This window comes from Triplophysa rosa, linkage group LG11 (genome assembly GCF_024868665.1).
Source record: "Triplophysa rosa linkage group LG11, Trosa_1v2, whole genome shotgun sequence".
Classification (NCBI taxonomy): Eukaryota; Metazoa; Chordata; class Actinopteri; order Cypriniformes; family Nemacheilidae; genus Triplophysa; species Triplophysa rosa.
The window spans coordinates 19,023,693-19,048,583 of record NC_079900.1 but is presented as its reverse complement, the minus strand read 5'-3'; the positions used below and the strand labels follow the sequence as shown (position 1 = coordinate 19,048,583).

The following is a 24,891-nucleotide window of genomic DNA, read 5'->3' as shown; positions in this document are numbered from 1 at the left end:
TTTAAGGCAAATAAATCATTTTCAGTAATCTAATAGCCTAATTTTGAAAAAAATTAATAATAATAATTGTTTTGCGTCGCTCCAAAACGTGTACATAAATACTAATCCCAAACCCTTCAAAACATAATATATTTTTAAAGAATAGATTAAAGAATAAAAATGATCAAACCTGATCAAATACAGTATATGATGTCAGTTGTTGATTCTAAAAATGTATATAGTTTGCATGCAGTGAAAATAATTTTTGCTAATGTCTGCTGCAGAAATCTACTGCCAGCAAATGGTAACCAAGATAAGAAACCTATCAAGAATCTCTCACAATCTTGGCACAATATGTCCCTGTTTCTGAAAATCAAGCGGTCCCCCCCACCCGTTCTGAATTCAAAAACGCAGTGGACTCAGCAGTACATAATGGCCTGCGGGTTGTTTGTGGGTCTTCTGTTCAGAGAGACACTATAGCACGAGAGAGTGGTCTGCGAGATTCAAATAGAGAACTTTCAATATTTCATCAAACCAATATAAATTAGACTACTGTTTTATTTTACATATTGAACAATGTATCTATAATGCTTTGTAAGAAAGTTTGTTTGCCCTGAATTGCCGATAGTCTTCATAGGCTATACATAAAATAATCATTATGTGCAAGCATCAGTGTCTGATTTAATAATAGGCCTACATTCAATAATTAAACAATACATGTAATCTAATTCAATTTCAGCTTTCCAGAATACCTAATACAGTATGTTTGGGATGTCAATCAAATGTCTTTCTGACCAAGTTGCATACTCGACTGAAATACAGTATGGTATAACGTATATTTCAGTGCACGACTATGTAGTAAATCATTAAAAAATGTAGCCCATTACTAGCTAATGATTACCAGACACGTGGATTTCTCTGTGTAAAATATAATTTCACAAAGAATATTTACGAATAGTAATTCATAATTCAACCAGTTAAACAAATTTTAAGTTAATAACGAATATTTAGCCTAGCACGTGCAAGACGCTATTTAAAAAACATTTGGTGATCATGATACTATTTGAACACGACTTCTGAAACTTATTTCTTTAACCTTGGATGTTTCTGTAAAGTTTTTAAAGTAACGTTTTTATTTTATTATATATTAATCCAGTCCCAAGTTTAAGACACAGGTCGATATTCATGTGTTTTTATTTATGGCAATGCGTTTTATTTAAGCATTTAGAGCGCTAAAGTTGTAATAAACATGACAAGAATATGTTAACACAGAGCCTATGAAAAGCACTCTTGTTTTGTGTGCAGACACAGAAAAGACATAGTTGGTTTCATAAAATCAAATTTATTATTGCATCCTTTTCAAAGCGAATACAGTGTCGCATATAGGAGATGAATACAAAGTCGCATTAGCGGTATTTCTCAGACAGGGCCAGGCTGACCTGAGCCAGGAATTTATCCACAGACACGTGCACATCAGGAGTGAAGTCATCAGGAAACGTGATGGCGAGAGCCACAAGCAGGTTGTGGTTGATGATCTATAAAAACGACACACAGTGAAAACACGCTTTCATTAAAAGCAAGAGCTCTTTATTTTAACAAAACTTTGAACGAGACGAAACGAACCTTGAAGTTAGCAGGGTCCACGCGCAGCATGAATGCGTGAAGCTCGCTCAGGGTGAGCAGACCTCCCTTGAGATCATCGATCAGGTCAACAGCGTTGAGGACTGCCCTCACCACAGTCAGCCCATGTTTCTTCACATTTGCTGAGCCAGGGTTCAAATCAGCCCAGTGGGAGAAGTAGGTCTTGGTCTGAGGGTACACGAAAAGAGTCCTGCAACGATTTCAAGCAGAAGATATGATATAGTTGTCACAAGAATGATCATTTATTTACCAACATACAATTACAAAGGTTACCTTGACAGAGCCTCATTTCCAATCTCTTCAGCCTTAGGGGCAACCTTGGCGAAGAATTCCTTCACGATGGCTTTGTCTTTTGCGGTAAGACTCATGGTGATTCGATTAGCTGTAGACAGGCTGCCAAAAAACTTCAACCTCTCTCTTGCTTTCGGCAAGGCTTTTTAAAGCTGAGCAGGGCACTCTTTTGAACGCACATATTGACTCCACCCCTTTTTTGTGAAACATTTCACAAAAATGTCTTTGTGAAAAAGGGGAGGACATATCATATCTTGATAAGCAAGAAGCAGTAGCCAGTTTCAGTGTAAAAAAGCACTTTTTATTTTGTATTTTTTTATTTAACATAAAAATGACAGAAAATGTAACTGTTGTATGAGGTGTTGTGAGATTTTGCTTTAAAAATAGCAGAAAGTACAGCAACAAGCCCTATTTGTGTTTTTCAGAAACGTAACCCAACTAGAATACAACCTAAAATAAAATAAACTGTAAAAAGGGAATAATAGCATGTGAAAATTCTTTGCATGTATTTAAATGAATACCAGAAGCATGTAAAACTTTACTCTTAAACATGTTGAGAGCATATAAAAGGGGAACATATTAATTAAGAGTGATAACACTAAAATCACTTATTTAAATAAAAATGCAGTGATTTTTAACTCCATTGCCAGTATTGACGTTTAATTACAGACTGTAGGGGATTGATAAAAGCCCTGACATAAATTTCTGACAGAACTACTCTTTAGCTTCTCTTAGAGAAAGGGCATGGCTGGATTTTAAGTTTTATCATGTGGAAACAGAAACACAGTTTATCATAAAGTTCAGCAGGAGTTACGCCCACTGCACTAATCTTGATTTCACAGAATTGGCCAAGACCTATAATCTCCTCCTATCTGCTGAACCACGCTGTGAATGTTTTTAATAAAAAACGATAGCAAAAATGTTGTTTATTATGCTTTTAAACAATGTCAACTGTTGGTGTATTGGGGAAATGTCATTGAAAAACTTCCAGAATGCCAATAGATCGGAGCAACTACGGTTTGGCAACTACGGTATCCAGTGACACAACAGCCTTTTCGCACAAGTATATTGTTTGTGATCAAATGTTTGTGATAAAGTCTGCTCATCAAACTAAAGTTACAATGTATTCATGTATTATTATATTTTGTCTTGCAGAACAGAACTGTGGACAACCGTTATATTATTGCGCCCTCTGTCGTACGAACGGGAAAGTTTGCACGCTGATCGCTTTTTTGTTACGTAATCCCTCAATACGAGACGAAATACCGTGATATCAATGAACAATGCTTACTGCATTTATTAATCTCGATTTACAATAATGTTTCTATAAAGGCCTCTGTGTGTCTTAGATATATAATAACAATGTTAAAAACAAATGTTTTTAATATATTTAATATTTATATTTAATACTATAATATTAAATATATGTTTAATATGTAATTATAACTGTTACATTTGCAATGTCTACTGCACATCTGTTCCCATTTGCTGTTTACATTCTCTGTGTAATTCTTTAAATTTACTAAATGTACATATGTTTGTATGTATATGTGCACATTTAATGCTAGAGCCAAAATTTTGTTGTACAGCCGTATGTATAATGACAATAAAAAGCTATTCTATTCTATTTTAAATTAACATTGAAATAAACTCAGAAAAATAAACCCATTCTGTTTAAGCATTAAAATCCCAGGTAGCACATTTCTTCCTACATTTGTTTATTTTTTAAAAAAAGAATGAGGAAAACAAACAAACAACTTTCAACATGAGCCCTGTACATAAAGGTACGTGACAGAAGATATAAGCTGTGAACAGATATTACAAAGGTATTCAAATACAGTTAAATAAAACAAATACAAAAGTGTAAAAAATTAATTATTCAACTGGTTATAAGAAGGCATGTGTACAAAGTGGGTAAGCAAAAAAAATCATGTTTAAATTTAACAATGATTTTATTAAATTAAATTTGTTAAAATCCACTTTAGTGTTAAAATACTTCAGAATTCTTTAGTCTTTGCACTAAAACTTTGGAGATGATATACATATATTATTTTCATTTTGAAAAACATCTTACATTCATCATAGACAATTCTAAACCATTTCCTCCACACTCTGGACTCTTAAACCAACCTACTAAGCATAAAGAAGCGAAATCAAATGTTTATCTGCACTCAGTGAACCCGTACCAAACTATGTGCAATTCAGTCAGCCCAGCTCTGTTCACACGCTAAACAACATCTGGTATCATTCACCGAATCAAAACTTCTTGTATTTACGTACCTTCCTATCACCTTCACTAATGTATCATTGCAATAGCAATCACAATGAAAAAAGCATTAGCTCTCATATATTTTTGTACACTCGTCTACAGTATAATTGTCTTTGGAGAGCCCTTGTTCACTAAAGGTCCAATGCAAGTCATTGTCTACATTACTACTGTAACTGCTGAAGTCTTTAAACATCACAATAGCAAAACCATGCTGTCCTCTATCTATGGTAGCACACCCTCTAAAGACTACACCAATTCTATAATACTGCATCAGCTATGAAGGAATCAATGGCTGCGACACTGTCCTTTAGAGTAATAACTATAAAATCTATACATAGCCAGACACTCTGAACAGAAAAAACAAGGCCAGCATTTCAATATAAACATTATTTGAAGCAGGTGGATTTCTGACAATGTGTATCAGTAAAAATGCTAAAACATGGTTGCAAGTGTTGCTTAAAAAGAGACAACTGCACAAACTTGATATATTACAAGTGTATTAAAATGTATGAATTTAAAACAGCTGGTGCAAGAACACTCATACCTCCTGTTTAGAGCGATTGGCAAATAATTGTCTTATTAATTTGAGACAATTAATTGTCTAAAATTATTCTTATTTTATTGTGAACTGTAAAAATTAAGAAAGGACACTTGAGTAAGATACATGGTTTTAGTTGTTTACGCAACACTTTTACAATTGCAATAATTTATGGTGTGACACTGGATGATTTCAATGTTAAATATTGCTGGATAGTTTAACGCAAACTTACATCATTCCATTGTGTAATGTAACACTCACTGTCTAATCTCAAGAAATAAATGGGTGATACAGTATGATATTGCTGTTACACGCTTGTTGTTATGAATCAAATCTTGTCTATTTAATCAAGACTTTTTCTGCAACCACAAGATTAAAAGCTACAAAAGAAAACAGAAAACACACAAAAAAGACCAACGGTGTCAAGTGCTAATTTTCTGAAGGCTCTTCAGATTCTTGTTAAGAGTGCGCTTCTCGTTGTGAACGTCACTCAATTTTACATGGAAAAAATAAACGTGGTATACATACTGTACACATAGACACACACACAAAACTCACACACAGAGACAGTGGAATGGATGAGGAAATATGCTGGAAGAGGAGACTTTAAACACATGACATCTATTTAATGAAGGGTTCACTTCAATTCTGAAGAGGGGGAGAAGATCCCAAAATTGGCGACTTTGGCGACACCTATTGGAAATGAAAAATATATGAATCTAGTTTAAACACAAACAAACATATGCTGTCAGGAGAGTATCAGGAAATATTGTGTGCATTTTTGTGTTGACGTGTTAATACTTCAAGAGTACTTACAGGGGAAGGTGGCTTAGCAAAATTTAGGTGTGCATACAGAAGCACAGCGATGTCATTCTGACTGGCCTCCAGTGCAATAGATAGAGCAGTGCTGCCATCCTGTGGAACAGCAAAATACAGCTTTACAAAATGTCCTAAACATTATTTATTCATATTTGGCATATACGTATATTTATGCATTTAATAAAAGAGGACATTTTAGCATGATTTATTAAAATCATCTACTTAAATTTCGAATTAATTATGAAATTCAAATCGGATGTTATGTACAGAGCTTAATTAAAATATTTATGATGACCTCTTATTTCCAAAATGCAATAATAAACTAGCAATAAATTAAAATAAATATATAATAAGAAGAGAAAAGAAGAAAAGAAATAAGAAAACAAAATTTGATAGTATATTGAAAAAAGGGGATAATCACATTATCAGTGAGCGTGGCATCACAGCCTGGCACGGACAGCAGCTGGCGCACAATGTCCACATGCCCGTGCTCACAGGCACACATGAGCGCTGTGGATCCATCATCGTCTCGCAGGTTCACCTGGGCTCCACAGGACAGCAGAGCTTTCACCATGTCACCTCTGCCGTGACTGACCGCCAGCATCAGCGCTGTTTGTCCTGCCTATAATAATCACAGATTAGTCAAAAAACTCAACTGCCAGATGTTTTTGTTCACAATGCAGTACACTGATTGAGCACAAGGGGGCGTGCCTGGCTGGCTTTGGCATTGACGTCTCCGGTGCGCAGCAGCTGTAGCACGGTTTGAAGGTCACTGTCGGAATTAAAGGCAGCCAGGGCTGTCAACATGATAGCTGTGTAACCCGCCTTGTTCTGCTTGTCAGCATTACAGAGACCTGTGTGACAGGGACACAGCTGGTAAATAAAAGATACAGATATAGCACTGCTGTCACATGCTAAATAAAAGATCGGGGTTATTTTTGTCACACAAATATAGAAAACGTCTTTTCGTTTGAAATGTACAATTCAAAGCATCATTCAAATTCTTATACAACAAACATAAAAGATTAATTTTAAGTATTAATTATGAACAACATCAACAATATGAATAACGGGGAAAGAGGAGAGTGGTTGGTTTATACAGAACACACTATACTTATACAGCTAAACTGTATAAATTGAACGCACTGTACGCTCCTTTCTAAAAAACAAGCGTCCGCTAAATGTATAAACATAAATGTACGAGACAGTAATGAAAGGGAAAATGGGACTGGAATAAAGCAGGCAGGCTATAGATTCAGCAGTCCATCACCACACAACAAGCTTCAGATAGACCTACAGTACAAAAATAGTGTTTTAGCTATGAGCACTGCTCAGGGAAGAGAGATGGACACTAACCAGTATCCAGCAGCAGTTTAACTACAGGGAAGTTGGAGTGCGAGACTGTATAGTGCAGAGCTGTGTTTCCATTGCCGTCTGCCATGTTAATGACAAACTCCAGTAGCTGAGGGGAAATGGAGGCGAAGGTGTCCATGTACGCCTTGACCACTGCAGTGTCAGCAGCCTTATGACAGGACACTCGGAGCCACTCCTGCAACACTGTGGTGTACGCTGTCCTCTGTTACACACACAGATGTATTTTTAGTACTGCATGTGCAATAAACAGACAGTCACGTTTAATTACTAGCAAGTCATCAATATAGTTAATGAACCTAATATATTGAAATCTGTAACTCTTTGGTTAAAAGCAAACCAAAAAAAAACCCTGTTTTTGTGCAAGTACATAAAAATGATGTTTACATTGAAAATTCACAAAAGTAAACTTTTAATAATGATTTACTATAATTTGAGCTTTCAGGTAGTCAAAGATAACAGATATTAACAACATTTGTGAGGTAGTGCTCTTTGCACTACCTCACATCTGCACTGTTGTATATTTCACTGTTGTCCTCTATCTGCCATTACCTATCTTCTTTTTCTTCTTTGAAATATCCCTGATTGTAAAAGTTGTATTTTAAATATATATAATAATCTGTATTTTTTTATATATTCTGTGTTATTTGTATGCACCATGGGTCTGAGAGTAACGCAATTTCAATCCTCTATATGTACTGTACATGTGGCAGAATTGACAATAAAGCAGACTTTGACTAACATGAAGCACTGCTTTCACTACTAGGGGGGATGCAACGCTCAAAATTAATTAACGAAGCTTAAGAAACGAAAGTTGTGGTATAGTTGATGTCAGATTTAATGTTGGCCAGAAACTGCTTTTTTATTGTGATTTTAGCCAGTTATTTAGAGATATCTGTTTACCCGCAGTCAAGTAGATGAGACTTCAGGACTTGAATGGCTGAAACAGCTGCAAACATGGCAGGCAAGTGTGCCAGCTTTCCTGAAGGGACTTTGGTACAATTTTGTGGAAAATGTCAGTTTGAAGTCATTGCCTTGACAACAGACATAAATTGATAAAGTAACCTGCAATTTTACGTTTCAAACAGAGGTGGTGATAGCGAGACAGTTACAGATTGCAGCTTTAAAGGGACAGTTCACCCCAAAATGAAAATTATGTCATGGATTACTCAACCTCAAATTGTTCCAAACCTGTATAAATTAATATATAAATAAACACAAAATAATATATAATACTAAAATAATATAAAGAAACACAAAGAAAGATATTTGGAATGTTAGCAACTGACATTTCTAGGGCACCATTGACTACCCTTAAAATTGTTTAGCTAAATTCTTCAAAATATTTTCTTTTGTGTTCAACAGAACAAAAAAAAACTACTTCTACTATGGTAATTAATGATGTCCCAGAAATCTCAGTTGCTAACATTCTTCTTAATATCTTTCTTTGTGTTCAACCAAACAAAGAAATTTATACAACTTGAGGGAGAGTAAATGATGACAGAATTTTTGGGTGAACTGTCCCTTCAAAAACGTGAATTCTCTGCAACAGGAATTTAGAAACTCTTCCAAACTCAATGCCAGTGTGCTGGAGCCGGTCTCACAGCTTTCCCAGCATTACTTGAGGTATTTTGAGTCGCATTGAATGACATCATGATGACAGAATATTTATTTTTGGGTGAACTATTCTATTCTATCCTGATATCCTCAGTTTAAATGCTTTAGTTTCAATTTCTCTGACTTTAAAGGGGTCATATGGCGCAAACACGTGTTTTCTGTGTCTTTGGTGTGTTATAAGTTGCCCATGCATGTATTAGACACGTAAAATTGCAAAAATTTAAGTTTCGGAACAAAAGATGCATTCTATCTTAAAGCGAATGCTCACCCAGACCTGCCTGAAACGCCTCGTGTAACCACACCCCCACAAATCTACATCAGTTCGTGGTACAGAGGCGTTACATTTCCATCACACGCTTGCAGTATTCGACCAATCACTACGCACTGTTAACTGGCCAATCATAGCACACCTCGCTTTTCAGAGCCATGAGCTTTGTTAAAAATCTGCGCGTTTCAGAGAGGCGGGGCAAAGAGGACATACAAACATGCACGGTATGTGGAAAATACAGCGTTTTTGAACCTTAAATCATGTATACACATTGCATTACATCTAAAACAAACAAAAATATTCATTTTAGCCGTGTCATATGACCCCTTTAAACAGGTTCATGAGGATTTTTTAATTTAAAAAATTAAACTTCACCTTGAAGTAACCTGATTAATCGAAATATTAATTTGAATAAATCATTAAAATAATTGAATAATTTAAAGATCAAATATATTATTAAATGTCAGAACTATGCAATCTATCATTTATAAATGTAAGAATGTTTCATAACTGATGAACATACCGCTTCTTGATGGCTAAATGCATTTGGTTGACTGAGCGCTTTCTGCAAGGTATGAAGAGCCACCATGAGACTGTCGCTCAATTCAGGCCTGACAAAAACAACAATGCGTATCCATCAATATTTACAGCCAGCCTATATTAAACAAAATATCACTCGTATAAGCTTGTGTGATTTGTCTGTGTTTGAACTTACTTGCTCACTGGGGAAGTGCTGGAGGATATGGCTATGTCCTGTTTGGCTGAGGCATCAGTGGATTGTGACAGTGTAGCTCCATCCTGGCCAGTGAGGTCAGTGGTTTTTGATTGGCTTACATCTTGTTGAGGTTTGGCACCGGTGGATTGTGATTGAGTGGTAACTTCTTGCTGGGCGGGACTTTGCTGAACTACACGTTCAGTGGCTTTGGATTGAACAACAGCTTGTTTGGCTACATCGCTGGCGGCTGGTAACTGGATGGAGTTCTGTTGAACTGAAGGGGCAGTGGATTGAACAGCCATGGCAGTAACTGATGTTTGGCTTCCGCAGTGCTCTGTGTTCACCTCTGCTGCTGGTGATTGGGTAACCTGTTGCTGTGTAGTTGTATCCATGGCATGTGATTGGCTGGTGCTTTGCTGTGGTGCAGTATCATTGGCTGGTGTCTGGGCAGTGCTGTGCTGGGCTGTTAAAGCACCTGGTGTCTCAGAGGCACTGCAGGAGGTCACCTGTGGCTGGTGTGATGCAGATTCAGGTAGTTTCTCTGTAGCCTCGTGGTATTCGCTAGCATCGCTCTCCTCTTCTGAACTTTCCGAACTGCTCTCTTCAGAGGATGTTGACTCGTACCTGCAGGCAACATTATTTACAAGATCATTAAAGTCTCCCTGTGATAGGTTGGTTATACTGTATGTCTGTGTGGTGTTTGTGTGGCATTTACCCTCCATTGACTCCTATGAACTGCAGGTTCTTTTTGGTGTGTGGTGAGCCAGGTTCCCCATCTGCTTTTCTCTTCATGATTGACCTCAGGGTGGACTGAGGGGAGGCTAACCAACACGAATCACAAAAAGAGTCAGTATCATCGATTGGAAATGAATGTTCGAAGATAGCGTATTCACTATTATTCCCAAATCTTAAAAGTATACAAGGATAACCTGGTTGGGTTGCATCTATTTGGATTGCTTCTTCTGCTGGTTTCTGGTTAGTCTCTCCCTCTTTCAGCCGCTGGCAGACAGGAGGCACTTGGCTGCACTTTGTCTCCATAGCAGTTGCCTGGTTGGTCACTGGCACTGATTTAGAAACCTCACTCCTCAAGACCTCTCGCACCTGCTTGGAGCTTATTGCGATGGGAAACTCGCGTGGAGTTTCTAAGTGTGACAAGTTTACAGTTAAATTAGTTTTAAAGGTGTAAGTTGATAATGGCTTTAATTAATTATGCAATAATTAAAACACTCACGCTTGTGCATATGAAATTCTTACAGTAGGTGGAACACAAACAAGAGAACATTCAGATGCAATTTTATACCATGTAAACTAATGTGGAATGATGCTGTCAAACAAAAAAAGGCCAAAAGCATCTCAAAAGTTGTAGGCCTATATCTTAATATTTGGGTGTTGAGATTGCGACACATGTGAGAACCAAAGGTCATTGGCATCATAACAGTCAAAAGAGATTTTAAGTATCCCTTACAAAACAGACATTTTTAGCGGCATCTAGCAGTGAGGTTGCGAATTGCAACAAATGGCTTATGGAAGTTGGGAAATAAATTTGTTTCCCGAGTTCACAAGATGGGCGGGCCTTAAACTTTAAACATGGCGGATGGGAGAAGGATTTTCAGCTTTATTAGTTTTACTAATAATTTTTGTCGCTAAATTATATATTTACATATTTGAAGCATACTTTATATTTTATACACAGCGAAAATAGCATGTATTTAACCAATATTCCAGAAAAGTCAGAAAGATGATTAGATAGTAATAGACATAGTGATGATGACGGGCCCCAGTGTAGGCTATTACTACGGGCCTCCTGGGCTGCCAGTTATGAAGCACATACAAACACACAGCGCTCGTGTCTAGAAGGGAATGTGTGTGTCTAATCTACTTAATATAAACCAACTAAAATCAATGTCTTATTAATTTATTGAAGTATGCCAAAACTATTCATTTACTATTACATTTATTCTTTTGGCAGACGCTTTTATGCAAAGCGACTTACATTGCATGATACTATACATTTGTATTTGAGTGTGTGCAATCCCTGGGATCGAACCCGTGACCTTGGCATTGCTAGCACCATGCTCTAACCACTGAGCTACAGGAAAGCTTATAACTGTATTTACGGTTAAAAACTATTACCATATAGTGTCTGATTTTCCCCAGACACACGCAAGCATGAATCTGGCGTCTTCCATTTTTTCAGTCAATAAAGCACCTGAACACAACCAGCTCAGAATCATGACTTCAGAAGTGGGAATGGGTGAATATCCGAGAGCACGTGGAACAGTATTAATCCATCCCTCCCCACCCTCTTTCGAAGCACTATGGTGGCTGACACAGGGCTGAGATGAGGTCACGTTTTCATGTGTTTATTATACTTCATTATTACAGTTAAGTATATACAGTACATATTAAGTATAGTAAAATATAATATTAGCATAACAACTTTTGTAAAGGGTTAAAAGAAATCTAAGTCTGTTTTTAACACAAAGCTATGAAATCAGAGCTTTAGAAATGTGGTGCAAAATCATGTGGACTACTTTTACGGTGCATTAATTTTATGTCCTCTTTTATGTGCATTTTCATTTGATTTTAATACATTAGCATGGAAAAGTGCACTTGTTCCAAACCACTTTTTCCAAAGAAAGTCATATAGGCATGGGAGGTGAGTAAATGTTTACAGATATATATATATATATTATATATATATATATATATATAATTTTATAAATATTTATAAATAATTATATTCTTTAGGAATTTTGTAAATGTGTCAACATATCCACATTTGAAGAGTTCATTTGCAAAACCAGACAACTCTGTTTTTAACAATAGTCAAAAATCATGTTTTTGCGTCAATTATTGTGTATTTCAAGTAATTACAATGAAACTGCAGTTGAGTTGTTTTGATTAAGTATTAATAACTCAAAAAATACAGATAAATCAGCACAATATAACATAAGAATAAAAACATGATTTTTCTAAATTAAAAAACAGCGTTATCTGTTTCTGCAAATGAACTCTTAATTTACATGCTCAAAATGACAAACACTTAAATAAAGACTGTTTGATTTCATACGCACCTTCTGCTGGTATGGACTCTGCATGTCGTCGACGAGGACCCTCCAGCGGCTGAGCGGGAGAACTACAGCCCTGGGCTCTCAGCAGTCTCCCCACACCCACTACCGTGGGCTGTTCCAGCGTGTACACCTGAATCCCCACGGTCCTCTGCTGATGCGGCTGCTGGGTAAAACTGACAACTGTGTGTAGGCCTGCACCAGCCTGACCATGCTGCTCCTGCCAGCCCAGACTGGTGGCTTTCACCGCATGGTCAACCTGTGGGTGAAGAGCCTGCTTGTCTTTCTGAGCCGCTTCCACTTGCTTCTGAGCGCTCTGTAGTTCCTGCACAGTTTTCCTTAACTGAACTTCTAACAGCCCCACCTTTGTCTTCAAGGCTTCAGTTTCAGGGAGCAAGCCCAAGTCCTCCTCTCGTACCCCCACACTTACATGACGACAGATTGCCTGCCCCACCTCTGGCCCCACACCTATGGATCGCACCTCTTTTCTTGCCCCCGGACGCGCTCCACCTACAATTACAGTCTCCTCGATTTCACAGCCTGAGTCCTGGAGAGACCCCGGGGTGGTTGGTGAAAGACTCCCTGCCGCTTTGTTCAAGGCACCATTTGCCGCCGTCTCCTCCTCCGGTATGTCGATGTAGAGCTCTCCACGTGGACGACTACGACCGAACCCCAGCGTGTGACCCAGGAACTTCTGGCTTTTGAGCTGCACGCTAAGTTGCCTCTTCTCTTCCTGAAGCACGGAGATCTTCACCTGCAGTACTGGAATGGTCTTCACCTGCTCCTCCAACTCCCGGATCTTCCGCAGGGCGACGGCCATCTGCTCCCGTACGTGCTGCAAATGTGCGGGTGTGGGTGAGACGGGCGTGGACAAGCCAGAGCTCATCGGTGTGTAGGAGCCACCCTGGGCACGATTGAAGCTGTGTGCACTGGACAGAGAGGTGTTGGAGCCAGCCACGCAGCTGTGCATGCTGCCCAAGTTAGAGAACTGACGGCCTTCCTTTTCCTCCTCCAGTTTACGGCGAGCGTCCAACAAAGTCTTCTCCACACGTGCTGTACTGAAGTTGGGCCGTTGCATGCTGTGGAAGCCTGGCGCGCAGTAGGAGTACGAGGAGTGACGGCTGTCCACGCTGGCATTGGAGCACAGCGACTCTGTGGAAGTCCACCAGGAGCCTGTGTAGCCGTAGCCACGTGGAAGTGAGCCATACCGCGGGCGGCGCTGCACTGGAACCTTCTTGATAGTATTGCCCTTCTCAATATCATTGACGTATTTGAGGAAGTCCAGGTCCAGACGATAGCCATAGGGGGTCTCTACTGAGTACGGAGCCTCTTGATCCTTTCCATGCAAAGGGGGAGCCGGGGGGTTAATCTTCCCTGAGGACACAGGAAACAATTTTAAACTGCAGGAAATCTTAGTCTAATCTCTGGATCAGACAAAAGAGAAAATAATTTTGCTGAAGCCTTTATTTGCTAATTATTTTTTTTAGGTTTCTCTAGATAAACATTTTAGTGGAGGTAGTAGGATAAGGATAACAGAATTTAAACACAGTATGTAAACTTTACAGTATGTATAGGAACAGTACCTGGAAAACTGGTGTCCATATGTAGCACCTGAGCCATGATTGTCTTTCACCAGCCAATCTCTCCTAGACAAGAGTGATACTGTAAGTGATTGTACAACCGCTGAGGGTCATCTTGTGCAGTTCATTTGCCTCACAGTTAAACAATTGCCAACTGTCTTAAAAGGTCGCCGTACACAACACAACTTTTGTGTTTGTTGAAACCAAAAAAAATTGGCTCATGTAGAAATAAAGGCAGAGTTCATGCAAAAATGGGAATTCTTGCATCATTTATTCATCCTTATGTCATTCCAAACTTGTATGATTTTCTTTCTTCTGCAGAACACAAAAGGAGATATTTTGAAGAATGTTGGTAACCAAACAACACTGGCCCCCATTGACACTGGCATTGTATGGATACAAAACCATTTCTAAAAATATCTCCTTTTGTCTTTCACAGAAGAAAGAGTCATACAGGGATGGAACAACACGAGGTTGAATAAACAATGACAGAAATGTCATTTTTGGGTGTCTGTGTTTAAGACCACCAAGCACTTTGTTATGGCTTCCTTTGGTGTTAAATTCAAACCCACTTGCGCTGCTTTATGCTCTGCCAGAGTTTGCCTGGTCGGTTTCAGTTTGTTTCTGCTCTTCTTGTTTGAAGGAGAGAAAAAACAAGGGAACGTTGCCTGGCGGTCAACTGAGCTTCTAGTTACAGCCTTATTAGGAATCATCTGAATACGCACTCTGTGCTTCTCAGAATTGAGGTACAGACAAAGGCACTATCGCCCATTCCTTTTCTCCCACAGTTTTTCCATGCTTTCTATCTACTTTTCCCTCCCTTATTTATGTGTCAGCTGATGATCTGGAGATAGCAGCTGACTGCACTTCCTTCTTCCGCTCTCTCGGTTGCCCATTTCAACTGAAGCAAAGCATTCCAGCCCTAAATCAGTTAAACAAAATGAAACCGATGCAATGAGTGTGTGGATGTTACCCAAATAGTATTCCTCTCTCTCTCTCTTTATCTTGTTGTTCTCTTTTTATCCACAGTGCATCTCGGTTGGTGTGTCTCTTTGCCAAAGATTAACTTTCTAGGTCAGTTAGTGAGGGCGGGGGGTGCTGTGTGCTTTAGCAGTCTGTAGGCTGGCAGTGGACATGGGTTATCTCTGTTCCCAACATTCAAAGCATATTAGCAGACAGTAGAGTGAAATCATGCAGCATTTGTGACACTTTTTGTGCACAGTACAGTGTTATTAACCAACCACCCACAACACAGTTTAACCTTGAGCTAAATAGGCTGAAATACCAGTAAAGGTCATTTTTTCGTGCAAAACATTGTAGGTTTTCTATTGATCATGATATATATAAGTTAACACATATCCAGATATGCTGTGTTCTTAAAGGGATAGTTCACACATAAATGACATTTCTGTCATGAATTACTCACTCTCTAGTTGTTCCAAATCTGTATAGATTTTGTTTGGTTGCACGCGATATTTGGACGAATGCTTGTAACCAAACAGTTCTTGGACCCATTGACTACTATAGTAGGAAAAATTACAATGATAGTCAAAAGTGCCCCAGAACTGTTTGCTTTTCAACATTCTTCAAAATATCTTCTTTTGTGTTCAACAGAACAAAAAAAAATAATAATAATTTTTCCTACTATGGTAGACAATGGTGGCCAAGAACTTTGGTTATAAGCATTCTTCCAAATAACTTTTATACAGACAAATTTTATGTAAGTGAGGAAAGTATTTTTTGGGAGGGTGAACTGCGCATTTAGGCAAATTTTTAGCATTTTTGCAACCTGTCGCATGCAAATTGGGTTTGGCGTCACATTTGGCGGCGTGTTTTTGCACCCTTACCTATTTTGCATAATTCCAGGGTGTTATAACAGCTCAGACAGCATGTACAAGCGACCATCTCACCAGATTCATTCTTAGTGAATTTACCCCAGAGCTTTTTAGTTTAGCTTAAGCTCAAGATGGATCTCACAGAGAACTGCTTTTGTCATTTTAGCTCATAGTCAGAACCCTCGCTGCCTCAAACCGAAACTTTCCCCCTCTGTCTAATCTCATGACCCTCTGAGTCTGTTTATGTTCTTGCCTGTTTGAGGGAAAGTAGGGCATTCGGAAACACTGACTGAACTAATGTGGTATTTTGTAGACCTAAAGTTGACAAAATGAAATCTTTTGCCGACTGGGTGCTCCTTGCTCGCATTCACTCTCTATTTCTCTCCTATATAAAATGCAAAAATAATGCCACACAAAGCCAAAATATTTGATCAAAGCACATTGATTTGTTTTAAATTAAAAACACTAAAATGTCTGTTGAGTTCCCTTAAGGAAATGTGTGTGTGTTTGTGCGTGCGTGCATGCTGTGTGTACACACGTGTGAAAAGCGTCAGTGCTGGGGAGGGTGTTGACAGGGGGACGCTTGATGAGCCATAATTAGAAATACACTAAGTGTTAAAGGCACACACCAACAACACCTCCACTGTCTCATAAAGACACTCCTTCGATTCAAATCCATGCTGCTCTATTCTTTTCAATAGTGTTGCTTGCTAAGATGAACCCCTGACGTTCAGAATCAAACATTTGTGTATAATCATCATGTGTACAAAGCTGCTTAAAGTTATAGTTCACCCCAAAATAAAAGTTCTGTCATCATTTACTCACCCTCTTGTCATTTCAAACCTGTTTGACTTTCTTTCTCCTGCAGAACACGAAAGAAGATATTTTGAAGAATGTTGTTAACCGGCCCCCTTGCATTGGTTTTGTGTCCATACAATAGAAGTGAATGGGGTCCAGTGCTGTTCGGTTACCAACTTTGTTCAAAATACCTTCTTTTGTGTTCTGCGGAAGCAAGAAAGTCAAACAGGTTTGAAATGTCAAGAGGGTGTAAATGAAGACAGAATTTTCATTTTTGGGTGAACTTTCACTTTAAGGTACAAACATGAATGATGCTTCAAATATCTATCTTTTCTTGAGGAGTGGTGTGCTATCCTGATGTATGATTTATGCCTGGCAGCAGATAAAATGGAAAACAATCCAATAGACGTACATTCAAGGAGGAACCCAAGACGAATTTAGACAACAGAATATCGTCTAGACACGGGGTGGACACTTTGGAGTTAGCCAGTTAGCAACACCCAAAACATCCGCAAACAACATGCAACCGTCCAGAATTTTTTTAGAAACCACATAACAACATGTTACAAAATACTCAAAACATTAACATTGTGATGGCGACCCTTGACGAAAATGGTTTAAAGGAAGAATATGTAAATTTCAATGCTAAAGGTTGCAAAACAATAATTAAGGTGGAGCCTGATGATGACTTGAAGGAGTGTGGAATGATGGGAGTTGTTGTCTTCACTTCTACTGCTGATGGAAATCCGTCTTACCGGACTCAAGAGTAAAAAGCGGAAACCGAGGATAATGTGGACATGATGCCACTGACAAGTGTCCATCTTCCCACAATGAGGAGGGACATATCCTTGGTTAAAATTGTTAATTCTCTAGATTTTTGGTAACAGTTGGAATAATGTAAGTAGAGTAGTAAAGTAAACAAGAAAAACAAAATATATAACAATCTACCAGTGGTTTTTGGATATCGCCGCTGTCCTTCCGAAACCTCTTATTGCCACACTCTAAAAAAATGCGTAAAAATAGTGCACAACATACTGTATTAATATGCAGAAATTTTCCGTATTCATTTTTACAGTTGTTTTACCTGTATTTTACATTTTGCACTGCATTAAATTGCTTTTTCGCATTAACGGAAATGTCCGTAAAATAAAGGAAAATGTACTGGTCATTTTCTGCCAGTACTGTATCCGTTTTCTTACTTAATTTTTTTTACAGTTCAATACATACACACAGTACATTTAAAAGGGATCATATGACACGGCTAAAACAAAAATTATCGTTTGTTTTAGATGTAATGCAATGTGTATACACGATTTAAGGTTCAAAAACGCTGTATTTTCCACATACCGTGATTGTTTGTATCTCCTCTTTGCCCCACCTCTCTGAAACGCGCTGATTTTCAACAAAGTTCATCGCTCTGAAAAGCGAGGTGTGCTATGATTGGCCAGTTAACCAGTGTGTAGTGATTGGTCGAATACTGCAAGCGTGTGATGGAAATGTAACGCCTCTGTACCACGAACTGAGGTAGATTTGTGGGGGTGTGGTTACACGAGGCGTTTCAGGCAGGTCTGGGTGAGCATTCGCTTTTAGATAGAATGCATCTTTTGTTCCCACACTTTCATTTTTGCAATTTTACGTGTCTAATACATGCATGGGCGACTTATAACTCACCAAAGACACAGAAAAACACGTGTTCCCGCCATATGACCCCTTTAAATGATTTAATACTGTGTTGTCAAAGTTGCCAAACACTTTTTAATTCTTTTCATTGGTTGTATTTTTGCAAATCACAGTGACAAATAAAAGGAGTAACTAAAAATAATGATTTATGGAAAAAAATAAAAAAAATCAGCAAATATGGAGAGACAAGGTTTCAGAAGGAGAGCAGCCATTTTTTTTAATGCAAAAATTGCACATATAGTTCCTTAAAGTAGCTACTTTGGCATTTTGTTTCAACGTTGTGTCTCATGCTCCAGAACAATCCTTATCCTGAAGCCCACCATATCCACCCTCTCCTGCTGAAGAACAGGGCTGCACTGGCCACTGCTGCGTAAAGGCATGTGTTCATGTATGGTGGTGACCTTCCACCCTCTTTGTCTGCTCATAAACAGTGTTCCATTGAGTTGACAGTGAACAGAACACAGTGTGCCTCCCTCCCCATCAGCCCTCTGCCATTTCTCATTGGCACGCCTGCAGAGCTTACCAGTACAGCCAGTCTCTACCCTAACCCTCTGGAAGGAATGCGTTGCCCTAAACTCATGCCCCTCTCTCGGTACCTCTCTCCAAACGTGCCTTGCTTTACATTCCAGAGCGGAGGAAGTTAACATCTCCTGCCTCCAGGGTCTCCCCCACCCAACACCAAAATTATTAAGATTAGCAATCAAGGGTAAAAGAGGATGTAGAGAATCTTACACCCCTACGACTTTGGAAAGCTTGGTGGCTTGTATGAATCTGCACTATTTTCGGAGAAGGCCTCATTAAAAACTTGAAAAATACAACACAATTCCTGTAACTCTGTGTCATATTATGAAAACGTGTCAAGGAGAACGTCTGATCATTATTTTGCGTGGGTCTGATAAACGTCGAGGGCTGGTAAGTTTTGATTTGCGGCAATGTTCAAAGGTCACTTTATCAGCGTGTGAAATTCAAGGTCCATCGTGAACAAGCCGCTTCATTTTTCTTGGCTGTTTCATGGAATTTGAGGTCCTTATCTACAAACTAGAAATAAATTGACTGCTTAAACGCATTCTGTCATTTGTATCTTGTCTAAAGATAGCCATTGATAGCTTCAAATAAATAACTCACTGCGCTGCAATGCTGGTCTCTCTTCCCCGACCTCCTCGCTCAGGTTCTCCTCCCTCCTCGTACGATTCCAGCGTCTTAACGGTGCCACCAAAATCCTAACGGGAAAAATGACGATATGTTTACACATCGGCTCACATCATGAGTAACGTTGGCAGATTCTTTGCATGATTTTGGCCACACCCATCATTTTCGATGGTTGGGTCGAACACAAGAGGAGCCACTCCTCATGACTGCTGCTCAAAAAAAAAAAAAACGAGGGACCAACTCGTCCTGGCTCTCTCTCATCATTGCTTACCATTACAACACGCCCATCGTCTCCCCCAACCACAACAACATGTTACTTGGCAAATCCCCTTGAGCCTGGGAAAGCTCTGCACTGTGAGCAATGCGTTCTGGTTCTCCTGAGTCACCCGCCTAAACCCAGAGAAACAGACACACCCCTGCTGGACACCAGGAATATATGACACCCAAAACCATCACAGACCTCCACTGCACCTCAAAGAATTCCTCAAAACCAGTACTCACTTTAACCAACTGTGTGCCTGTGTGCTTCGGTTTATTTCCATCACTGGATAATGATCCTCAAAAATACACTCTTGGATATCAACGATTTCTATTTCTACGTTTAAGCCCACCATCTGAAGTGTCAAGTGTATGTTCTTTTATAGTGCATTTCTGCAGTCCTGGCGAATATGTTTTTATTGAGTAACAGCGTCATAGTGGGAACATTAGGTTACATTGTTCTAACACTTTTGTCATGCCAATATATAGAGGCAGAAAGAAACAGAGCTTTATACAGGAGTGACAGCCAAATCACAAAGAGCCATTCATTCAGCCCTAAACTCCACAGCTGGTTTTAATATAGAGCTGGGAGGAATGGATAGAAGAGAGAGAGAGAGAGAGAGAGAGAGAGAGAGAGAGAGAGAGAGAGAGATTGCCTTTAAAACACACGTAATGGTTCTCGCTCGCCCACTGCTGAGAGTTCGATTCTTTCTGGAAAACAAAAACGGGGACTGGCCTTACCGTAATCTGTTACGTTTTCATGGACATGCTCACCACAGGTTTAGGAGCAGGAATGGCGGACAGATGTGATGTCTCATTTCTTTTGACAACATTACATTGTCGTTTGAAAAAAGACCATGCAAATGCTCCCTTCCAACCACACATGAACCCATATCAAACAATTACTCAACAAAAGTTCACAACCGAATGAGAGATGAATAACTACATGAGGGTCGTTAGGGGTGCAATGAGTCATGAAAAACAACTGTAGGTACGGTGTATGAGTTCAGGTTCAGAAAGAGTTACAGGAAGGGAGCTGCAATTCCCCAAAGACCCAGAAATGAGTCGGTCACTTCCTCCCAGCCAGGGCGAAAGACAGAAAAAACCAGGGAGGGATTATGGAGGGAAAAAAGAGAGAGAGACAAAGAAAGTAAGTATTAAAATAGAGAGAAAAACAAGCTAGAAAGAGAGAAGGAAGAGGGAGACAAAGGGGTGTAGGTCTGCAAAAGGAAGGATCACCAAAAGATGCAAAGCGTGATTTTTAAACGGAAATGTCCAGAGCGAAAAATACTTTCACAGTGAAATCTCCAGACTGCTTTTAGAGAAAGAAAGTCCCAGTGTGAGTCATAGCGAATACCATTGGCTTTAGGTTTTGCGCTCTTTGCTGACCATATGCAAAATAAAGCACAACAGATGAGGTTTAAGAAAACTCTGTATCGAATAATGCAATGATCTCTCTAAACAGATTTAAGAGACTTGCCTGTGAAGATTGTGATTTTTTCCATGCATTCCTCTGAGCACTCAAGAAAGCCAACAGACAAAGAGGGAACTGTGCCGTGTCTTTGAAGTAAGGAAGTCAAATAATTCAACAACCCTCAGTCCCGACAGTTAAAATAATGCATACAGGCCTAATTTATCTCTACATATTGTGTGTCTATGCAGCTCCCATTCAACACATGTAGAAATAAATACATGACATATGGTGAAGGACATGCCACTGTAGGATAGATGCAACTCTGTTGGGAATATCTCCATTGGTGGTCCAAAGCTGTTAAAGTGATAACAGATCTTGTCGATATCCAATCACAGACGAATGAGTGATGTACACGACAAACAGCGACAATGCCATGACCTGATCTGGCCCACCTGAGTTAGATCTTATGTAACAGACCTTCATTCAGGCTCGCTGTGTTTCAGTCCTTAGACAGGTGGAAACCGTCCGTCCTGCCACCGAAGACAGCATGCCCAGCACATATGGTGCTTTTTTTTACATTAGGGAGTGGTTTGGAGAAACATACTGCATCTACAGAAACACCATGGGCTGAAGCCAAAGCTCAAGGCCCTGGGAGGGGCCTCTCCCCACTCACGTTACGGCCGGAGCGGGAGAAGAACAAACACACGGCGCAACGCCATTGGTCATTGTGCCGACCTCCGAGAGGAAATGGCCCGCAGGGTGGAGTTAGGCAACAGGAATCACCACAGACATCCAAATTTACCCCTCCGAGAACGAATTCAAGGCAAATTCCTGTGAAAGGAGGGATTGAGGGGGATCATCGGAGGGGTGGAAATATAAAAGCATAGGAGAAAGAGACGTGTTGTAAGCGTAGCGTCATGCAACGACGATTAGGTTCACAAGTGTTCAAGGGGTGCCAATGCATCACCGCGGTCGGAGCAGCTGTGGAGGGGCATAGTCAGACTCTGCTTGGTAATGTAAACAAAGGGAAAAGAAAGCAGATTTCATGACTAGACCGGGGCAGGGGAACATTTACAGGTTCCAGGTTATTCAAGTGGAAAGCAAAACTTTTGCAGAGTAACTATGATAGCAAGCTCCAAAGTTACTGTCAAACAGTAAAAAAATGAGGCTATCGATCGCTTTGAAATGACCATTCTCGACAAAACAAGCATGCATACAGTAATGGCCTTCTGATGAGCATGAAACATCAGGAGCATTTTTTATTCAATTTCTTTCCATTAACTGTTGATGGTGACTCTTTGTGTCCTTGATCATTGTTGGCATTTTGTACGATGAATTGCACATTAGTGACAGCCTGAACTGAACAAGCGACAGTCGGAGTTACACACCTATCAAACAGAATAATGCTCACTGCATTGGATAAGGTAGCGTGAACAAGACATCCTATAAAATTGCTGAGAATGTTTTTTTAGCTTGGTACGTCATACAAGTCCACATTTAAGAACATTTGTTTCGATGCCGTTTCATAGCTCAGGACAAATAATGGAGATCTAATTCATCTGGTAAATAATAACTTGGCTTCAGATGTTGCTTAAATAATTCCTTATGGAGAAATAAAGACTCAAGACAGTTGTTTACCTATACAGTAAAATCATAGAGATTTAAAAAGGTTAATCCAATATCCAGTATAGCATCATCCAGACAACTTGGATATGGATGAATTTGATGAAAATAGTTCAAACTAAGTTTAAAAGACCCGAGTACTGTCTTTTTCTCACTATAGGCTATCTAAATAAATAAGCAGAATACTCTCCATTTGGTCTCCCTTTAATCTCATTGATGTCAAGGAGAAACAATTGAGATCTTGAGAATGTCAGTCAAACGCAGGAGAAGGTCAACAACGACAACAAGTTAAAAACGTTTGATTCTGGTGGCCATGCGGCTTAATTTCATTGGTTTTGCAAACAACATTAGACGCCCAGCGTGTGGCCCGTCGTACAAACGGGGTTTACAGCCGCGCATTCTTGCGCGAGAAATTCCACGGCTTCACCCCGCGCGCCAAACGACACGCATTCCACCGCCGCGCGCTCCTGTTGTGCGCAGAACTAAATCATACAACCGCTTTACAAGCTGTTTATACTAACTGTTAGTTATAAGCAATGATGAAAGTAACCAGATCAAAACAGTCGCATTTATATTGAGAGTCTGAATGCAAAGTTCTAAATGAAATCTACTAAAGAAAAACGCAAATTGCCTAAAAGGAAACTATATAAACTAACACAATGTAATAAATGGTTTGTAAAAACAAGAAGACCCTGAGCTAAATATTGATCTTTCCCTCCCTTTTTGATAAAAACGCATATTTGAGGAGATAATCTTTAACACGATAATTCAAATCACAGTTGCACAAACAGTGTAAGAAAACAACCAAGCGCACGTGGTACAACTTAACAGTTTCTGGGCAGCCAAATGAAGGAAGGACGAAGCATGAATTCAAAGCCACTGCTGCAAAGTGATGAACATCTGGAAGTCATGAAGAACTCGAGCAGTCCCACCCTCTCCCCAGAGTCACGTCAGTCACGGGGCTTTTATTTAATGAAGAATTTACCCCTAACCGCCATTAGCACTGATTTAACCGTACGTCTGATCGTTTTTATTATAACAGATCAAATACAAAACGGGGTTTTATTACCTGGCTTGGCTATCCTGGAAAAAGCTAAATAACCCAACTTTACATAATAAAATGATTTTTGGTCAATATCAATGTAGCTATCATATTAAATATTGTGTTTATCTGAACTACTATAACACTTGCGTCACACTCCTAAAAGCATTGTGCGCGCTTCCCACGAAAATATGCCATACAAATGCCATATGGCAATAATAACGAAGAACTGAGAATGATCTTCAAATGAATGCAAGTTTACCTCCCGTAACAAGTAACACAATTGCAAAAGCTGAAATAAATCCGGTTTAAATCCCCACCGCGGTCCCGTTACTTTGTAACTCAAGGTAAAACCAAGCAGGACAAAGACTGAAGCATCACAGCATTGGAAGAAAACGGAAAAGCGATAATATATCTTCAACTATAAAATTTCAAATGAAATAAGTCAATAAATAAATACAAAGCACAAGAATAACCAAAAACCATGCATGTATTCTTACCTACCCCCTTCCAGTCCCCTCTGTGGATAAGGCCAGCGGTCTCACTGACAGCGAGACAAAAACACCGCAGCCAAATCATGAGCTGAGCCCCCCTCCTCCCTCTGCTCTTAAAGAGCCAACAGATTTATGCCGTTTATTCCCCACAATCCTCAACAAACATTTGCTATTTCTATTTTCACATTTAAGATCGCCCAATCTAGGGTACAAAACGACATATACTGGAACAGTATGCCAATAGACATCATAATTATTATTGTATATTTACATATAAATGCATCTGATATTTAAGAATATATTAAATCACGAAATAATTAAATTAAACATGTATATATATGTATCGATTAGTTGTTTCCGTTTAAAATGCGTTGTTGCACAGCAATATGTGATTTGAGAATAAGGTTACGCTCAGGTTTTTATTAATCTGTTAGGGGGC

General features: G+C 39.3%; 2 protein-coding genes across 3 annotated transcripts; both read right to left on the bottom strand.

Annotated features, from left to right (window-relative positions):
• Nucleotides 1–1,174: 1,174 nt before the first annotated feature.
• Nucleotides 1,175–3,488, bottom strand: hbae3 (hemoglobin alpha embryonic-3). The gene is made up of 3 exons (XM_057345298.1): nt 1,894–3,488; nt 1,603–1,810; nt 1,175–1,514 (listed from the first exon to the last, which is right to left on the bottom strand). The coding sequence occupies exons 1-3, from the start codon at nt 1,986–1,988 to the stop codon at nt 1,386–1,388; spliced, it is 432 nt and encodes a 143-aa protein (XP_057201281.1). The 5' UTR covers nt 1,989–3,488; the 3' UTR covers nt 1,175–1,385.
• A 120-nt stretch (nt 3,489–3,608) lies between these two features.
• Nucleotides 3,609–24,571, bottom strand: kank2 (KN motif and ankyrin repeat domains 2). Of its 2 annotated transcripts, none has more exons than XM_057345296.1 (13): nt 24,459–24,571; nt 19,598–19,692; nt 14,163–14,225; nt 12,586–13,953; nt 10,438–10,650; nt 10,224–10,329; nt 9,509–10,132; nt 9,317–9,404; nt 6,894–7,113; nt 6,249–6,391; nt 5,959–6,159; nt 5,535–5,633; nt 3,609–5,411 (listed from the first exon to the last, which is right to left on the bottom strand). In XM_057345296.1, the coding sequence occupies exons 3-13, from the start codon at nt 14,197–14,199 to the stop codon at nt 5,361–5,363; spliced, it is 3,150 nt and encodes a 1,049-aa protein (XP_057201279.1). In that variant the 5' UTR covers nt 14,200–14,225; nt 19,598–19,692; nt 24,459–24,571; the 3' UTR covers nt 3,609–5,360. The 2 variants fall into 2 exon arrangements, with proteins under 2 accessions (XP_057201279.1, XP_057201280.1); XM_057345297.1 differs by having other exon boundaries at nt 24,463–24,537.
• Nucleotides 24,572–24,891: the final 320 nt, after the last annotated feature.